Genomic DNA, 17,350 nt, shown 5'->3' on the forward strand with positions numbered 1-17,350 from the left:
AGCCAAATTGTCACATCCTGAAGCCTACATTCTATTAAAATACAGAGTACATAGTCTCTCTGGGAGTCTAAGTCCTGAATACCATATATATATTTTTTTAAATCCATAAAGATAAAAGAAGGTGGCATACTAGTTTAAACATTTTTCTCTACAAAAATTTTGCCAGGATTGCGATTTCCTTTGGTTAAACGCTGAACAGATGTATAATTTAAGAATGAATCAACCAAAATAGAGATAGAGAGAGAAAGATAAAAAGAGAGACGAATCAAACATCTCTCTCCTCCTGTTGTGTCTCTATTGCCTAGAGTAAAATCCACATTTGCTAAAAGGCATCTGCTCCTTGAAGTCATTTCCAATCACTCTCTGCTTCATACTGTAATCTCTAGCAACCTGGCTACAAACTACAATCATTCAAACTAGCATGCCAGGTCCATTTTGTTGACACTCATTTCTCCACCTAAAGAAGGCACTTGAGGATATAAACTCAAGAGCTTTATTAATAAAATCAGGAGTCACAAAACTACTACTCTGTGGCCAAATCCTTTTCATGGAGTTTTACTGGAATACAGCCAACTTCATTCAATTACGTACTGTCCCACACTTTATTGTGCTACAAAGGCAAAGTTGAGTATCTAGAAAAGAGCCATAATAGCGCACAGGTCTAAAATATTCACTTACTGGCCCTTTAGAGAAAAAGTTTGCTGACTCTTGAATAAAATAATTAATCTCCCAAATATGGTCTACACTTAAGATACTATTATACATTTAAATAGAAACCATTTTAATCATGTTTATATAAGAAAGATTAATTGGGAAAATATAATTCAGAACATACAGAACCCGATAGATACAACTTACACAGCTGAATATATAGTTTAGGTGACTTGTGTAAACATTTAAAGCAATAAAATTTGCCATAACATTTTTAAGACACTGAAGCTCTAATCTCCTTTCAAATAATAAAGAAACCTAGAAATGGTGGACCATAATATTCATCCATCTTTTTTTGAGAGAATTTCATGAGAGGTCTTTTAAAGGAACTCTTCAGAGAAGCATTTGGGGAAAATAGGTGGATAAATCTATGAAACCCGAGACGAGTCCAGAGGTCCAACCATCTTCCAATTAGAAACTAAAGGTACTTTAAACTCTCTTTGCAAGTCATTAGCTTCTCTGACCCAGTCTGATTTCCATTCTTCAACCTGTGTCCCAATTTTATACTATTTTCCAATAGTAGACAAAGTGATCCTCTGCCCAAATCCCTTCTTGGGACTGATGCACTCATCCCTAGCTGGTAGTAATAACAGCTTTTGTGTTTCTCACTGGGAACTGCCTTTAGCTGCAGTAAACTCTCACTCAAGGTTATGCCCCACTCAGAAGGCAGTGTGAAGTCCAGGATGGCTAAGACGGGGATGCAGAATTTCACCCTCCTTTCTCCAACTGGAAATAGCTCCAAAGGACCAGCTCAGCTCCAGACTCAATGAGTCCATACAGACTCAAGCCCCGGCGCAACTCCCAGGGATCAACATCGCCCTCTGCACATTCCTAACTTCCTTATTTCCTTACAGATGTGTCTCCTCAGGAATCCACCCCAGCTCTCCATCTCAGAGTCCCATCTACAGGAAACTCAACCTACATCACTTAACAATTCTGATCTGCTTTTTTTTTTTTTTTTTTTTAAAGATTTTATTTATTTATTTGACAGAGAGAGATCACAGTAGACAGAGAGGCAGGCAGAGAGAGAGAGAGGGGGAAGCAGGCTCCCTGCTGAGCAGAGAGCCCGATGCGGGACTCGATCCCAGGACCCTGAGATCATGACCTGAGCCGAAGGCAGCGGCTTAACCCACTGAGCCACCCAGGCACCCCTGATCTGCTTTTTCATATGTATAACTATCCTACATAGATTTGTTCCCTGTTTACTGCCTCCATTTTACCCAAATCTTGAAACCACATTTCCATCTCCAGTTTGATTGGTTTTATCTTTCTGACCATGTAAATACAACCCTAATTTGGCAAACCAATGTACTGAACCTAAAAAGGGATTTTTTTTTTTAAGGTAAGTTTGGCATTACAGGAAAAAAGAATAATAATCACAACATTTAAACTAACCTTAAATTGATTCCCTCTCTGTGATGATTAGTAGAAATCCAGTGATGACATGGTCAAACTCAAACACTTCATCCATAAGGCAGGGTTTGGTCCCATGCATCAATAGTAACCATAACTTAAAAGTGACTGTTCTATAATTTTATAAATTACATACCACTCCTGAGGTAGGAAATATATCACTAATACTTCCGTCAGCTTCCCACACTATGGTTATACGACCATATGTTCCTTTTAAGCGCTCAACATTCAAGGTTACAAGGCTATCTTGTTCCATTTCTTCCACTTGCTTATATAATGAATTCTGAAAAACACACAGGAAGTCACAAGGGATTAGCTGAAATTACCTACATACATATTTCAAGCTGTTGTGCACGTGCAAATTTTACAGTACTAAACAGCATGATACAACATAAAAACAACACAAGTGAAAAACATAGTTTAAAAAACAGCAGTAGATGATGACCACGATTTTAATTTGAAAATACACATTTGAATAATTTTTTTTAAAGACTTTACTCACTTATTTGACAAAGAGAGAGAGAGAGAGTACAAGAAGGAGAAATAGCAGAGGGGGAGGGAGAAGCAGGCACCCTGCTGAGAAGGGAGCCCATGCAGGACTCAATCCCATGACTCCAGGATTATGACCTGAGCAGGACAGACCCTTAACCAACTAAACCATCCAGGCACCCCATGTTTGAAAAACTAAGTTAAAGTAAATTAAAATGTTCATCAGTATAGGATTATTTTTACTTTGTTTTCTTATTTCTGTAATTTTCAAATTTCTTCAATGAACATCTTATTTTCACATTCAGAAAGCATACACTTTTTAGAAAGCATTACATATAGTATGTAAAGTTTCTAGAAATGAAAGGACATATAGTCAGGACATGAGCGAAGTCTTCTTCCCCTGTATAACTTCTGGCAACCCCTCTAGGTTTTGTTTTCTACTTGTAAAATAAGTTTTGGTCTACAAGGCCTCTAGGGTCCCACTCAGAGGTAAAGACATCAAGAGAACCAGGGCACTCCTTCTGATTACTCACAAATGTCTTTTAACCTTAAATTCATATCCTCTAAAATGTTCTGCAGGCTGTGCAGTTTCCATTGATGGTGTTTCATCCTTGGCACCTGGTCTTTACAACTATTTCTCTTGCCAGAAATATCCACTGCCCCTCTTCTCATCTAGACTCCATGACCTCTTTCCTCTGTTCCAGCCTGATTTCTACCTCTGTGTGAATGGAACTCCTCCTCTAACATTTGCAGCATCTCCTGAGAGCCGCTGAATGATATTTTGCTCAAAATTAATGTTCCAAAGAATCCCTTCTTACAACACCCCTACTTTATCCATAAGCAATAAAAACAGAATATGGAGTATAAAGATTTTTTTAAAATTTTCCCAGTAATAGTTTTCTGTTTATTTTTCTTCTTTTTTTTTTTTTTAAGATTTTTTACTTACTTATTTGAGAGAGAGAGAGTGAGAGAGAGCATGAGAGGGCAGAAGATCAGAAGATCAGAGGGAGAAGCAGACTCCCCATGGAGCTGGAAGCCTAATGTGGGACTCGATTCTGGTACTCTAGGATCATGACCTGAGGCAAAGGCCGTTGCTTAACCAACTGAGCCACCCAGGCTTAGTAAGCAGTTGCTTAACCAACTGAGCCACCCAGGCACCCTGTAATTCTTTTTCTTGTCTTTTTATTATGGTAATTTGAAAAGAAATTCCTCCATGAATTTCTTACAGCTTCTAAAAGCTTCTATTTTAGAATATAGTTTGAGTAGATAGCCTATCCTATGGCAGTACCTTACACTGCATTTTAATATATTGTTACAAATGTTACATAGTAATAAAATCTTGTGCAAAGCATTAAAACCTTCCTACAGAAAATATGTTGATTTAAAAATATGCATAGGGGGCAGCTGGCTAGCTCAGTTAGTAGAGCATGTGACTCAACCTTGGGGCTTGTGTATCTAGTCTCAATTCTACAGCCAGAGTGGTTCTTTTAAAATGTGAGTCAGATCAAGTTGCTCTTCCACTCCCAACGCTTTCCCTCCAGGGCAAACTTCATGATGGTACTCAGGGACTCGCGCAGGTGTGAGTTCACAGAGTGGCTTCCCTGCTAGCCTTCGAAGGCCTGCTCTAAAGTTGGCCCTTGCCTGGTGTCTGGGAAATTGGGTTTCAGGAGGATTCCCGCCGTTCCTGGAACACACACTGGCTCCCTGTGCCTGAACTGTGCACACAGTGCGGTTTATACTCAACACCTATTTTCACTCGGGGGGTCTGGAATTTTGTCATGTGTCAGGCTGAGAGTCCACAGTTAACATCCAGGCAGTGGGGTCTCTAAGGAGCTTCCCTGGTTGACAACACCTCTCACATGTTGTCACAATTCATCTCAATGTTGGGGGAAGTAAGTGTGTCCTGTGTGGTTCCCATGGTTTCCTCTAAGTCTCTACCCCACATGCCTTTTCCCTTACGATTTTGCTTTGTATCCTCTTCGCTGTAATAAATCATAGTAAGAGTATGGTGAAACCCTGAGTCCTCTGAGTCTTCCTAGCAAGTCATAAACCTGTGGGTGCTGCTGGGGAAGCTGGAAACAGAACGCTGGCCCTTCACCTCTTGGGCTTCATCGCTCGCTCCTACACGGACTTCAGCCACAGTGGTCCCCTTGCTGCACCAGATGGGCAAGGCCTCATTCCAAGGCCTTTCTTTTCGTTGATGGCTCCCCCTGCCTTGAATGCTCTTCCCCTCTCTCCTCCAGGCCTTTGTCCCCAGGTCACTTCCATAGTGCTGCCCTTCCTGATAGCCTATGTTTTAGTTCCTACACCCAAACTCCACCCCTTGGCCTCACAATCTCCATCCGTCCTCCCTGCCAAATGTTTTCCCAGAACACTTATTACCATCACACCGAGTACAGATGTCTCGCATGTCTCTGACTACTGTCTGTCTCCCATTGCCTCCTCCATGACTTAGGACAATGAAGATAGGGATTTTTTACTGTTTTACTTCTTGATATATCTCTAGCATCTGAAACAGTATCTGGTACACAGTAGGTGTCTGTTAAATAACTGCTACATGAATGAATAAATGAATGAACAGATGAATGAGTGCCCTTGTTAGTTCTGGCCAATGAGACCTAAGAAGAGTTTTCCAGAGTCTTTTGGGAAATCTCTTCATCACCCCCAAGTGCCACATTTCCTTCTCCCCAAAGGGACATAAACAAGAAGGCAATGGCCCTAACAATAACACCAACTTTCGAACAACCAAATGAAGAAGCAACTTTATGCTGGCAAAGTGGAGAAATTGAAAGAATCTGGGTCGTGGTGACACAGTAAAGTATCCATCCAACCCCAAAGCCCATCTTCTCTGTGGACATGGTTTTGGTGTTTAAGCCACTTTTAGTTGAATTTTCCTTACTTGCAGAATATTTCAGAGAACAATGCATGAAAACTGCAGTTTTCTTAACTTTAGTTAGGAAATCAAGATAGAGTTGGCCAATAGGGCTAAATGATGCAATATAGAGAGTGTCCTTTTGCTTATGGGTAAAGGAATAGGAAGTCGGAGCATGGAAGTCGACCTGGTAAGATCCACATAGTTCTCTTTCCTCAGGAGAAAGCACCTCCATGTGTAAAATGCAGGTATAGTTAAAACATAACCCCCCACACACGCATTCTCTCCCCTTCTCCTTCAATACACAAAGGAAAGTAACATATTTGTAGGGGATATATACACATAACAAAACACAGTATATAATCTATTCAGAATCTGCCTTATCATTACTTCCTAGAGATGAGGCTAATAGTGGAGCCAAACTCCAGGACCAAGGTCAACTGGCAACATTTCAAATTCAGTCTTGTAAGAGGAATCAGTATAATAAAAAAGTTTAGGACAAGTTGATTCAGAGGCTTCTGTGTGTAGGAATATAAATTATAAGACATCAGGAAAGTTCACCATAAAATGCAGAGTTGGGGGGTGAAATGGGGAAAGAGAGGAGAAAGGATGAAGATACTCAAAGTAGGACTGCCTGCTGACAACAACTGATATATAAATACAATGAACAGGGGCACCTGGATGGCTCAGTTGGTTAAAAGTCTGACTCTTGGTTTCAGCTCAGGTCATAATCTCAGGGTCAAGAGATCGAACCCCACACTGGGCTCTGTGCTCGGCAAGGAGTCTGCTTGAGATTCTCTCCCCTCCTCCCTCTCTCTCTCTGCCCTTTGCCCCACTCCCATACTCTCCCTCTCTCCTGATAAATAAATAAATAAAAGCTTTAAAATAAATAAAGACATTGAATAAGTCATTTTGATTTCTAAGTGTGGGACCTTTACCTGAGCAAATCCAACGACTCCATAGGCATCATCATTAGACAGAATAGTTATTTTTACGTAACTGTTAATACCCATCTCTGCTCCTCCTTTGGGATTTTTAAGCTGAACTCTAAAGGATTCTTCTTCCTCTGGAACTGAGTCATCAAGGATGTTTACCGCTATTACAGCTTCTCTGTCCCCAGGTTCAAATATCAGTTCACCTGAACTAGCATAAGAAGTATACCAAATAAGTCAGCTGCTACAAATATCAGGTATATACATATACAAAAACATAAAACTCTCAGAACACTGATTAATATTAAACATTTGGAAAAATCATATTTCATAAATAAAATTATAATATAATTGTTCATAATACTGATGAACTTCATAACATAGATATAAGAAGTATGGAACATAACCAAATTTCTAGATTATAAATTACTCATATTTTGTATATTTCCGGTCACTAAATAAACACTTAGAAATTAGGTGCCACATAAAACTATGGTGAGCATAAAGACATTTCGTATAAAATGTTGAACCTACCTAGGAATAAAGTCAGACTGGCTCGAGATGTAGGCCAGCTCATACATGTATGAGTGGACAGCTCCCACTAGAGCAATTAAACTCTTGCTTGAATTAAAGGACTTTACTGTAACAGAAGCTGCATCATGAGCAGAAGGGGCTTCCAGAATGAAAGAGAATTGATTCAGCTCTGAATTCCAGCAGTAAAGAGCAGACGTAGCTTGGCCAATAAGAAGGATGTGGACTATGGAAAGGAAAGAAAAGGCAACTACAGTGAGACGTGAATATCACCGCACACGCCCCACCATGGTACTAAAGCAAAACTTCTCTACACTTAAAGTTCTATTTTGATTTCTGGGTTAATTAAATTTGAGCTGATTTCTGAAAACTGAAATACTATTTGAAATAACTAAATGTAAATAGCGATTTTTTAAATGCTGTGGAGTGACCCAACCAGCCTAACAGTAAACCCACAATCCACGTAATAAATAAGAAACCACTGGATAGTAAAGCTCAAATGGACTGTGGACTCTTATTCATCTCAGTATTTAGGACTCAGTATTTAATATTTTGCATGGTAGGATATTTTTAAAAGTGAAAAATATGTATAATCCTACAAATAAATGCTTCATTTTTATAATTTCCATTCCTGTCACCATCCATAACAATTTATGATAAGCATAATTATAAACAGACTAAATACAAAAAAATTCTTAATTAAGAAGCTTAATCCTATATTTATATGGCACTTCATAGGTGTCACTACAAAGCATTCAAATTTATGATTTTAATGCATAATCTATAGAGCTGATCTTCAAAATATACTTAATTTCTCTACATTGTTCATTATTTTATATTTTTCAATATTAATTAGAGAAAGTTATTAATTCTTTTCACTTGATTTTTTTTTTTTTTTAAACTAGGCTCTATACCCAGCATGGAGCCCAGTGTGGGGCTTGAACTCACAACCCTGAGATCAAGACCTGAGCTGAGATTAAGAGTCAGATGCTCAACCAACTGAGCCACAAAGGTGCCTGTTCACTTTATAAATTCTTAAAGGTAGTAATTAGGCCAAAGGATCTAAACAAATCTTTGATCTCAGAGTATATGTTGCCAATGCTTTTTGAAAAGTTGGTAGGAAAAGATGCTCTTAATGATTCAATGCAATGGCAAATATTAGCAAATATGGAAGGTAAAGAACCTTATACACTATATAGCAGGGGAAATTTGGAGTCAGGGAGCTTACTACATTGTATAGGCCACTAAGCAATCTTCAGACTTAAAACTAGGGAGAAGCATGAGAAATCAACCAGAAACATGCACAAATTCCAGTACCTAAAGAAACACATCAGAATATAAAGATATGAACTAAGATGGATTTGCTTATTAAAACATTAAAACAGGGTATCTGGGTGGCTCAGTGGGTTAAGCCTCTGCCTTTGGCTCAGGTCATAATATCAGGGTGCTGGGATCGAGCCCTGCATCGGGCTCTCTGCTTGGCAAGGAGCCTGCTTCCTCCTCTCTCTCTCTCTGCCTGCCTCTCTTCCTACTTGTGATCTCTGTCAAATAAATAAATAAAATCTTAAAAAAAAAAAAAAAGCACACAGAACTGGAAACCATGAAAATTTTAGCCTAAAAGGTTACAATGGAAGATCCATATTCTTACTCTAAAATATCAAATATCAAGAATTATTCATTATGTTTACTTATGGTAATTATTTAAGTACTATTGCAAGTTAGTAATTGTTGCATAAAAGGTAAAAATGAAGAAAAATGTTATTAATAGATTTGGTTTTTAAAAATGATCATATATTTTTCATAAAGCTCTGTAAAACTGAAGACACTCAGTGAAGAGCAAATTCTTCAGATGGACCTCAAGATCTCCTAAGTTTAAATGATTCTACAATCTCAATCAATCAATCGATCTACAGTCTCAACCAAAATCATGAAGTGTTCTGAGCATCACTGATTATGTATCTTAATTCTTAGAGATATACCCTATTCACTTCCTCCCAACCAGAAAAGTATGAGATGGTAGCAAATAGGTAATTAGACATTCAGAGTAGGAAATGCATGGGGCTCAAATCTGCATTTTTGTATGCAGAGAGTGTTTTCTCAGAAAATAGCTATTTGTACTGTTCAAGATCATAGAACAGGGCCAGGAGTTTATAAGGGAAAAAAACCCTTAAGTCTACTCTGGGGAACAGAATTTTAACCGTTACTGATTATAGAATTCCCTTCCAGTTAACAAAACTATAAACAAACAAAGTATCCTAAATGGCTGAGATTATTTAAGGAGTGAGTGAACATAGAGAAGTCCCAGGACAGAAAGCTAGAGGGAGCATTACTAGCTCTTAAGAGATCTGGGAGAAGAAACCAGTAACACAGAGGACAGCCAGACAGGGCTGTGAGGGAAGCAGTGCCCTCAGGATAGGGCGGGATTCCAATGCAAGGAGATGAGGGGCATTCTGAGAAAAGTTCCAGAGTATAACTGTTCTGGGGGATGCTGTGGAAGGGTTTGGGGAGTTGGCAGGGAGATAATTGAGTCCCTCGTCTGGAAATTAGGGCTCTTGTGGTCCAGAGCACACACAGACCAGATGGGATGAGTCACTTTCTCCCAAGGGGGCCTGGGCTTCTTATGGTGACTACACAGGGATGAAGAGTGATGAGTTCCTCGAAATGATTTCCACAGATGATGATTTTCAAAGGTGACGGTTTTGGTGAAGCGGAGAGTGTTGGGCAAAGAAGGAGAAGGGGAAGGGGAAGTAGAATTATTAAATGGTTCTTCCTTACAGAAGCTTTCTGGGCCTCCCTTAGACCTGGTCAAGTTTTCTCCATTTTGTGGGAGTAGAGCACTTTCTCCTCTGAGAGCAGTTACCTGTTTGTAGTTAGAAACTTACTTGTGTTATTATACATCATGTCTCCCTTCCCTACCACATGTTAAAACTTCTTCAGGGCAGGGGATGTACAAGAATTTGTTTACCTTTATTTCCTCAAGGCCTACCACTATGCCGGGTAGGTAAGTGGCATTTTAAAAATCTATTAAAGAATGGAGGAAAGAAGGAAGAAGGGAAAGATAAGATTGTATGTCCTTGCAGCCTTTGTCACGTTCATTCTTCCTTTTCCATTTAAAGAATTCGGTTTCTACCCAATAATCTCTGTCAAGTCATTAAGCAGAATAAATATGTAATCCTCACAGCCATGGCTCCAATCTAATATTTGACATATTCAAAACAAGAAAGTCCTTGAATATTATTTAATGCATAATTTCAGCTTTCAGGGGATCTATAATAAGCCATTCTAAATAATTACTCATAATCTTTTCATACTTCTACAACCTCAAGTCACAGAAACAAAAGAAATAAAAAGACCTCACAATGGGTCCCTTAACAAGCCTCTGGCAGAATTTTTTCATAAATTCTTTTAGAAAGTGTGCCTATTCTATTTCTTTAAAAATCTTTAAAGGGAATTCTATAACTTCAATTAACAGCCCATTCAGGCAGCACTTGTCATCCTTAAAAACATTCATTAGGAAACTATTTTGAATTATAATAAGTGACTCAAGTAGATACAGTTAGTCCACTTGAACGCTTGAGGTATAGGAAAAGCAAAAATAAAAAAGCCTCAAAATTAAAGGACAAGTAGACACCGACTAAACAAATACATGATGAAAGATACATAATTTATGTAGTAAATCAATTGCTGAGTGAATGATAAGAAAGCCACAGAACTGTATTTCACAGGATAACATCACAGCTTCATGGCATGTCAGAGTCTGACAAATAAAGAGAAGTTATTTATGGAGAGGACGTTCAGAACAGAGATAGACACAGGACGCTGACAGCAGAGTGAACCTGGAGTGGAGGGCAGATAATGATGCAATAGTCCAGATCCAAGGAGACCAGGGTCTAGGAGAACGTGGTGCAGAGACAGGGCTGAGGAGGGGTAGGGGATATGGGAAACAAAGCACAGTGAGATAGATAATACACAAAAAGTGAGAGATCCATAAGATCCGATGCTTGGTTAGCAGTGGAGGCGACAGCAGAAGATAGTATCTAAGGATTATGGTGCCTGATACAGAAAACTGCAGCCAGGCACCTAGGAGAAAAACAACAAGAACAGACTCTTGCATTTGTGCTAAAGCCTCTACTCTTCACAGTAACACTTACTTTACAGATTTTGGCTTTTATCATTTACTTCATAGATTTTAGATTTTACTTTATAGATTGGAGACATACATCGATGTTTCCAAAATCTAAACCTCTAACCGATTTCATCAGTACCACGTCTCTAACCACCTACAGAGGCTTCTATATGGAATCTTGCCTGGGAGGTTGCCAATTGTTTCATCCAGTATATTATACACACCAAAGCTAGGTGGAGTTATAAAACATGCCTTCAATCATCACTTGCTTTTGAAATGCCTTTAAGGATTTCTCTACCCCAATAATGCTCAGAGTATAGTCCCCGGACCCCTAGCAGTCACTGAGACACTTTAGGAGGGTCTGTGAAGTCAAAACTATTTTTGTACTAACACTAAGACGTTATTAGTCTACATAATTCTCATTCTTTCATGAACGTTTGTGGGATTTTCTACAGGCTATATGACCAAAAATATTACAGTATGTAGAATACGGATGAAGACATGAGAATCCAGGTGTTGTCTACTAAGCCAGACATTAGAGAAATTCACAAAAACAATGATACCACCCTTCTTACAAAAGTTTCATTTGGAAAATATATTTTTTAAAAATAAAACATGCTACTTTCATTCACAGGTGATGAGTTCATTGCTATCATTCTCAATTGAATTAGTAAGTATCTTTAAAATTTCTCCTTTTTAATTTCTAATACAATAAATATCAGTAGATAGAATCTACATGAAATCCTTAAATTTTTAAGAGGATGAAAAGTTTCTAAGGCAAAAATATTTGGGAACCACTGAACCATCCAAACACAGATCAAATCCTGAGCCTGACATTCCAGACTTCCTTGTATGGATGTTAGTGTCTATGTTTCCAACCTTACCACCACTACATTCTGGGTCAAACCCTCTGTCCCCACCACTATAGTCTGCTCATTGTGCCCGCAATGTCGTATATTTCAACCTTTCTCTTTTGCTCACATCTTTCCCTCTACCCACAACACTTCATACCAGCCTACCCAGGCCTAGCTCACGTTCTACTCTGAGACCTCTTACCCACTTCAACTCTACCATTCACAGAGCAAATGGGACTGGAATCTTGAATTATTGTCTTAATATTCTTCTTGCTTCTCCAACCAGACATTAAACCCCTGAAGGCAAGGAATTCTTCATAACTTTAAACACTGACTTACATAGAACGTCTAATCAATAAATGGTGCTGTTTAATTCATTAAAAAAATCACTATGTCTCAATTTAAAAGCAGGACTTTAATCTATCCAGACTCACGGGCTGAGTCACTTGGTTTGTCTGCTAGCTACCTCTGGGCACATCAAACAGAGATATGCTGACTCATGAGCATGCCCCTGGCTCTGGGAGGCACCCCACAGGCTCACCACACCCACTGCCGTAGCCTTCCAAGCCTTATTACGATGGGCCCACCACCTGATTTTTTGCCAACTCTGAAATGGTCCTATGGCCTTCCAGACAACATTCACCCCTTGGTTTTTCACTAACAAACTTTGTTTTGGAAATCACTGTGAATAAAACTACTGCTTATGTTTCTAAAGTGTGACTTAAAGTACAGAAAACCAAGAAAGGACCAGACTGGAAGAAGGATGGGAGAGTGAAAAAGGACCGCAGAGTTCTTATCATCATTTTCTGACTTTTCAAAAAGACTTCAAGGCAGATACCTATTATCCTCTTATACGTTCATCTTTGAAACATATTACTATATGTAATGCCACTCTTCACTTTTCTCTAAACAAAAGAAATACATTACCTTACTATATCCTTCACTAAGATTTTGTTATATTTCAGTTATTCTGATTCTTCTCAAGCTCAAATACCCATTTTAAAACTATTAGTCCTTTTGAATTTCTGGGATTTCGATAGATGTTTCTATTAAGATCTTGATTTTACATCCTTATTAAAATACCTAGTGTCTGGCAATGTGATAATATCTCCAAATCAATTTGATTAAAATTGCTCTAGGTTTCCACACTGCATTTCAGATTAGTTAGCAGTTTAAAATCCCTTACCTATTCCTGAAGCTGGTGTAAAGGAGTAGATCCTATTAACAGTAGCAAAATCCAGGGATTGAAAATATCTGAAAGAGGACTGTCCTGTCTCCCAGATGAAAATATCAATTGAATTCTGATTTCCTACAATAACGGAATAAAAGGCAAAAGTTACAGGGGAAAAAAATGACAAAATTACACAGTAAAAAAAATTAACAAAGATATCAAATTAATTTAAAAAACAAATTTAGTAGGATATTCCTCCAACTTCATTTAGTTAAGCAAAAATACAACCTAGTAGGAAACACTTCAAAAGTCTTTTCACATTTACCACATGGAGTACATATATGGCTGGCCACTGATTCATCATGATCTGATATTAAAGAAAGAACAGAAACACAAGTTCTGTTTTTTTAGGAATGTTGAAATTTTACCTATGCAAGTTCCACTAGGCAGAAAAAAAAAGCGTATTTGTATTGAGAATATTTTCAAATAGTCTTAACCAAAAGTTGCTGAGTGCTAATTATTATTATTATTAATTTACCTAAGGGATCCCCAAGTATAGTCCCAAAAAATGTCACTGTTTGCATTTTGGATATAAGATCTTTAGATTTTTTTTCAGAGATCTTTCCATTTTACATGCCCATCCCAAATTTTATTTTAATAAAACTTTAAAGCAGTAGTTCATCATCTAAAGACTATACACGTCACTTATAACATGAGTTTTTTCCCAAAATCCACTTGCAGCTGACAGCCAATACACTATCCATCAAGAAATAGACTCACAAAAAATTATTCCAAGAGCTACATGTTTTCATACAGAACATATTACGTGAATGCTAGATAATTCTGACAACGATGCATACAGTAAAAACACTATTATCTTCTCACCTAGAAAGACAGTTTTGGCAAAAATTAAATAAATATCATCGCCTGAAGTCAAGGCCTCAACTTGTGTTGTCCCATTGACTGGCATCTCTTGAAAGTTAATAAACTCGCTGCCAGACCATCTGAGTAAAAGGGAATTTGGCCTGGCATTCATCTGGGAAATGGCTAAGAACACAGAGCCTCCTCTGGTGAACAAGGCTATGCTCAGTACGCCTCGGACAGGCAGCGTCTGATGTAACGTGAAGCTTCCTCCACTCCATCTGAAGACCTGTGGGAAATATTCAAATACAAACCCTTTGTAACTAGGCCCTTAGCGCTCATGTGAGTTTAAACAATATCATATATTTACTCTCCTAATCCCCTTTATTTAGTTAGGATACTTTCATAAATGAGAAAATACCAAAACTGATGATCTCTCACTGCTCTCTCCTTTTTTTTAATCTGCGTAGGTGCACACGCTTCACACACAGCAATAAGTGAAAAAGAAGTTACGTGAAAATGAATCAATTTCAAATATAAACATGGGTAAGGGTTGGCCACAGCAAGAGAAAGGGAAAGCCAAAACCAGGAGAGAAGTCATCTGAATATGAAAATTCAGATCTGGATAAGAAACTTTCTGATGCTTGAATATCATTCCTTACCCACTGTTTAAGCAACTGAATATAAAAAGAAACACCAAAACTCTTTAGTCCTGAAGGTGGCAATGTACACAAGGTTTTAAGGTGAGTGTTCATTATTTAAAATTAAAAGAAAATCCTGAATCCACCTGGTTTCTTATACAATCTCATCAATGCACAAAGAATTGTATTTATTTAGTCAACAATTGGGAATATATGTGAGCCTGACATTTTGCAGGCATTATGGATAGAGTGGCCTCACCCCTTATGGATCTTACCAACTGTTCGGAAAAGGCAAATGATAAACACATCACTGATTAAATAAATGTATGATTATTCAATTGAGACAAGTGCTGAAGATAATAACTGGGATATGATAGAGAATTATGGGTGTCACTAGGGAAACAAAGTTACGAAGAACAACACAACAAAGTTTCTAAGGCAGAAGATGTTTTTCATCAGCTGAATGAAGACCAGTCAACCTGAAGGAAGTTGACTGGCCTGAGGGAATGAAGACAGTAAGACTGGAGAGGTAAGGTCATGAGGTATCTTTTGTCAGGATGACCATATAATGCATCATGGGGACCCTTTATAGAGCAAAAGGCACAATACTTAACAATCACATCAGGACAACAGACGCAATCTGGTCCTGAGCTGGGTAGATAAAGAACTAAGGTTATACTATTTATAGTCCACATTAAATAACTTAGAATTATTCTATGTATAATTGGAAATCATCGAATAGTTTTAAAATGAGGAACAATATGAAATAATATTTTAGAAGGCGACTCCAGCTCCTGGATGGAGAATGGATGTGAGGAGTCAGGGCAGAAAATCAGAGACCAGTTAGGCAGCAACTCCAACAATGTGAGAGAGAAATCATGGGAGCTGGACTTGGGAGAGAGAAGCAGAGGTGGAAAGAAATATCTGAATTCAAAACACTACTGGGAGATAGCATCAGAAAGAGTAATAAATTAGATGTAAATGAATAAAAATGAATAATCAAGAAAGATATGAGCCACCATTTTGTCTTGTGCAACTGCATTTAAGAGGTTGGCATTTCCTGAGATGAAAGCCAAGCACTGCAACAAGTTTCAAAGAGAAAATCAAAATTCAGTTCAGGATATGTTAAATTTTAGATACTTTAAATATATGTATGTGGAGATGCCAAAAAGAGGTTAGATATGTTAAGTCTAGAAATTAGAGAAAAGGATACCTAGAAAAGTGTAAGACAGCCTACAGCTGATACCTTAAGACAGAGAACTGATAGAAATACCTGGAGTTAAGTGAAAAGAAATTTGAACTGAAACGAAATCTGGAAAACCCCAAAACATCTGAGTACAGGAAAGGGAAAAGGAAGTGGCAGTGGAGACCGAGAAGGGCAGCACACAGAGACAGGAGGAGAATGTGTGGTGGTGTAGAAATGAAGAGAAGACGTGGTTGAAATCTGAGGATGAAGTGACTGTTACAAGCTAACAGGAAGCAGCCTAAGACAAGGACAGAATAATAGCCAGTGAATTCAACCCAGCTGTCATCAGTGACCGTGAGGTAAGATAAAGCAGGTAGACAATTCCTTCAAGGTATCTTACCACAAAGGGGAGAAAAGAGGGGGAAAAAAAAAAAGCAGAAGGGGATGAGATGATGAAATGATGAGAGAAATTCCTTCTGAGGCACGGAGAGCCCCATTTACATGGACTGTAATAATCCGATAGAGATGCTAGTGATGCCAGACACGCCGAATAACCGAACCTTCTGATGGCCGGAGGAAGCTGGCTTTTACAGAAGGAAAGCTTCATAACAGGACACAGGAATAAAACTAAAAGGTTTCTGAATTTGGTCTGGCAAGATAACCAAGCTTCCTTTCTGGAGCTTAGTCAACAAAGTCATTAGCGAAAATGAGAAGAGAAGCAGGTATGGGAGTACGAGGAGTGAGAAGATTATCAAATAAGCATTATTAGCATTATGAGATGTAGTTTACTTGAGAAATGTGGAATTTCTGGGATGATGTTAAGTTCCCATTTGGCAATGTTAATCATGAATTTTTAGTTACACCATCTGTCCAGTTAGGTGATTTTTCTCCATTATGTTTTCTAACACTATTAAATTCTAATTAAATGTTCATGATTATTACACACTTGCTCTGGCTCTTGAAGACAATATTTATAATTCCATTGTTTAAAAATTACCTGTGACTAATTAACATCTACATTCTACTTTACTACTTTACCACAATCAAATTATGGGTTTTTTTTTATACTAAACTTATAGACTACATCTTTGATGAGTTTCAAATACAGTATATTTTTTAAATTCACTTTAAAACAATCAAACCTGAGTTAATTCGGAATCATCTCTTTGACTTGCGACAATTAAATAATCTTGATGGTCTGAACAAAAATATTTTACTTGAGAACTTTCAGAAATAATGATTGTTTGTACCTGCAAGGAAGACAAAACCATGGGAATAAATATTTAAATGAGAATTTTACCAGGAATTTTACTAAATCTCTGAATACAATAATAGTATAAGTTAGTATTTGAAGTTCAAAACATGAAAAATCATTCTGAGCACTAAGTAGGCATACCTAGGGATCATTTCAAGATAAACAAAAATATTATTGGGTTAAGAGACTCTGCTAAAATGTGTATCAACTTTCAAAAAACCTTTTGCATATTAATATAGAACATATATTATCTTCCGTTAAAATCAATCTTACAAATTTGATTTTTTTCCTTTAAATAAAGCAATCTA

General features: G+C 37.8%; 1 protein-coding gene across 4 annotated transcripts in view; it reads right to left on the minus strand.

Moving 5' to 3' along the window:
- ADGRV1 (adhesion G protein-coupled receptor V1) overlaps positions 1-17,350 on the minus strand; it is a 546,992-nt gene that overhangs the window by 382,743 nt on the left and 146,899 nt on the right. For all 4 annotated transcript variants that reach the window (XM_004759095.3, XM_045074447.1, XM_045074448.1 and 1 more), the window contains exons 48-53: positions 16,930-17,037; positions 13,985-14,249; positions 13,115-13,237; positions 6,952-7,174; positions 6,424-6,628; positions 2,261-2,407 (exon numbers count right to left, since the gene is read on the minus strand). In XM_004759095.3, coding sequence (XP_004759152.2) covers positions 2,261-2,407; positions 6,424-6,628; positions 6,952-7,174; positions 13,115-13,237; positions 13,985-14,249; positions 16,930-17,037 — 1,071 coding nt within the window. The remainder of the gene's footprint in view (positions 1-2,260; positions 2,408-6,423; positions 6,629-6,951; positions 7,175-13,114; positions 13,238-13,984; positions 14,250-16,929; positions 17,038-17,350) is intronic.

This window comes from Mustela putorius, unplaced genomic scaffold (genome assembly GCF_011764305.1).
Source record: "Mustela putorius furo isolate JIRA1106 unplaced genomic scaffold, ASM1176430v1.1 tig00537350_pilon_pilon_pilon, whole genome shotgun sequence".
NCBI lineage: Eukaryota > Metazoa > Chordata > Mammalia > Carnivora > Mustelidae > Mustela > Mustela putorius.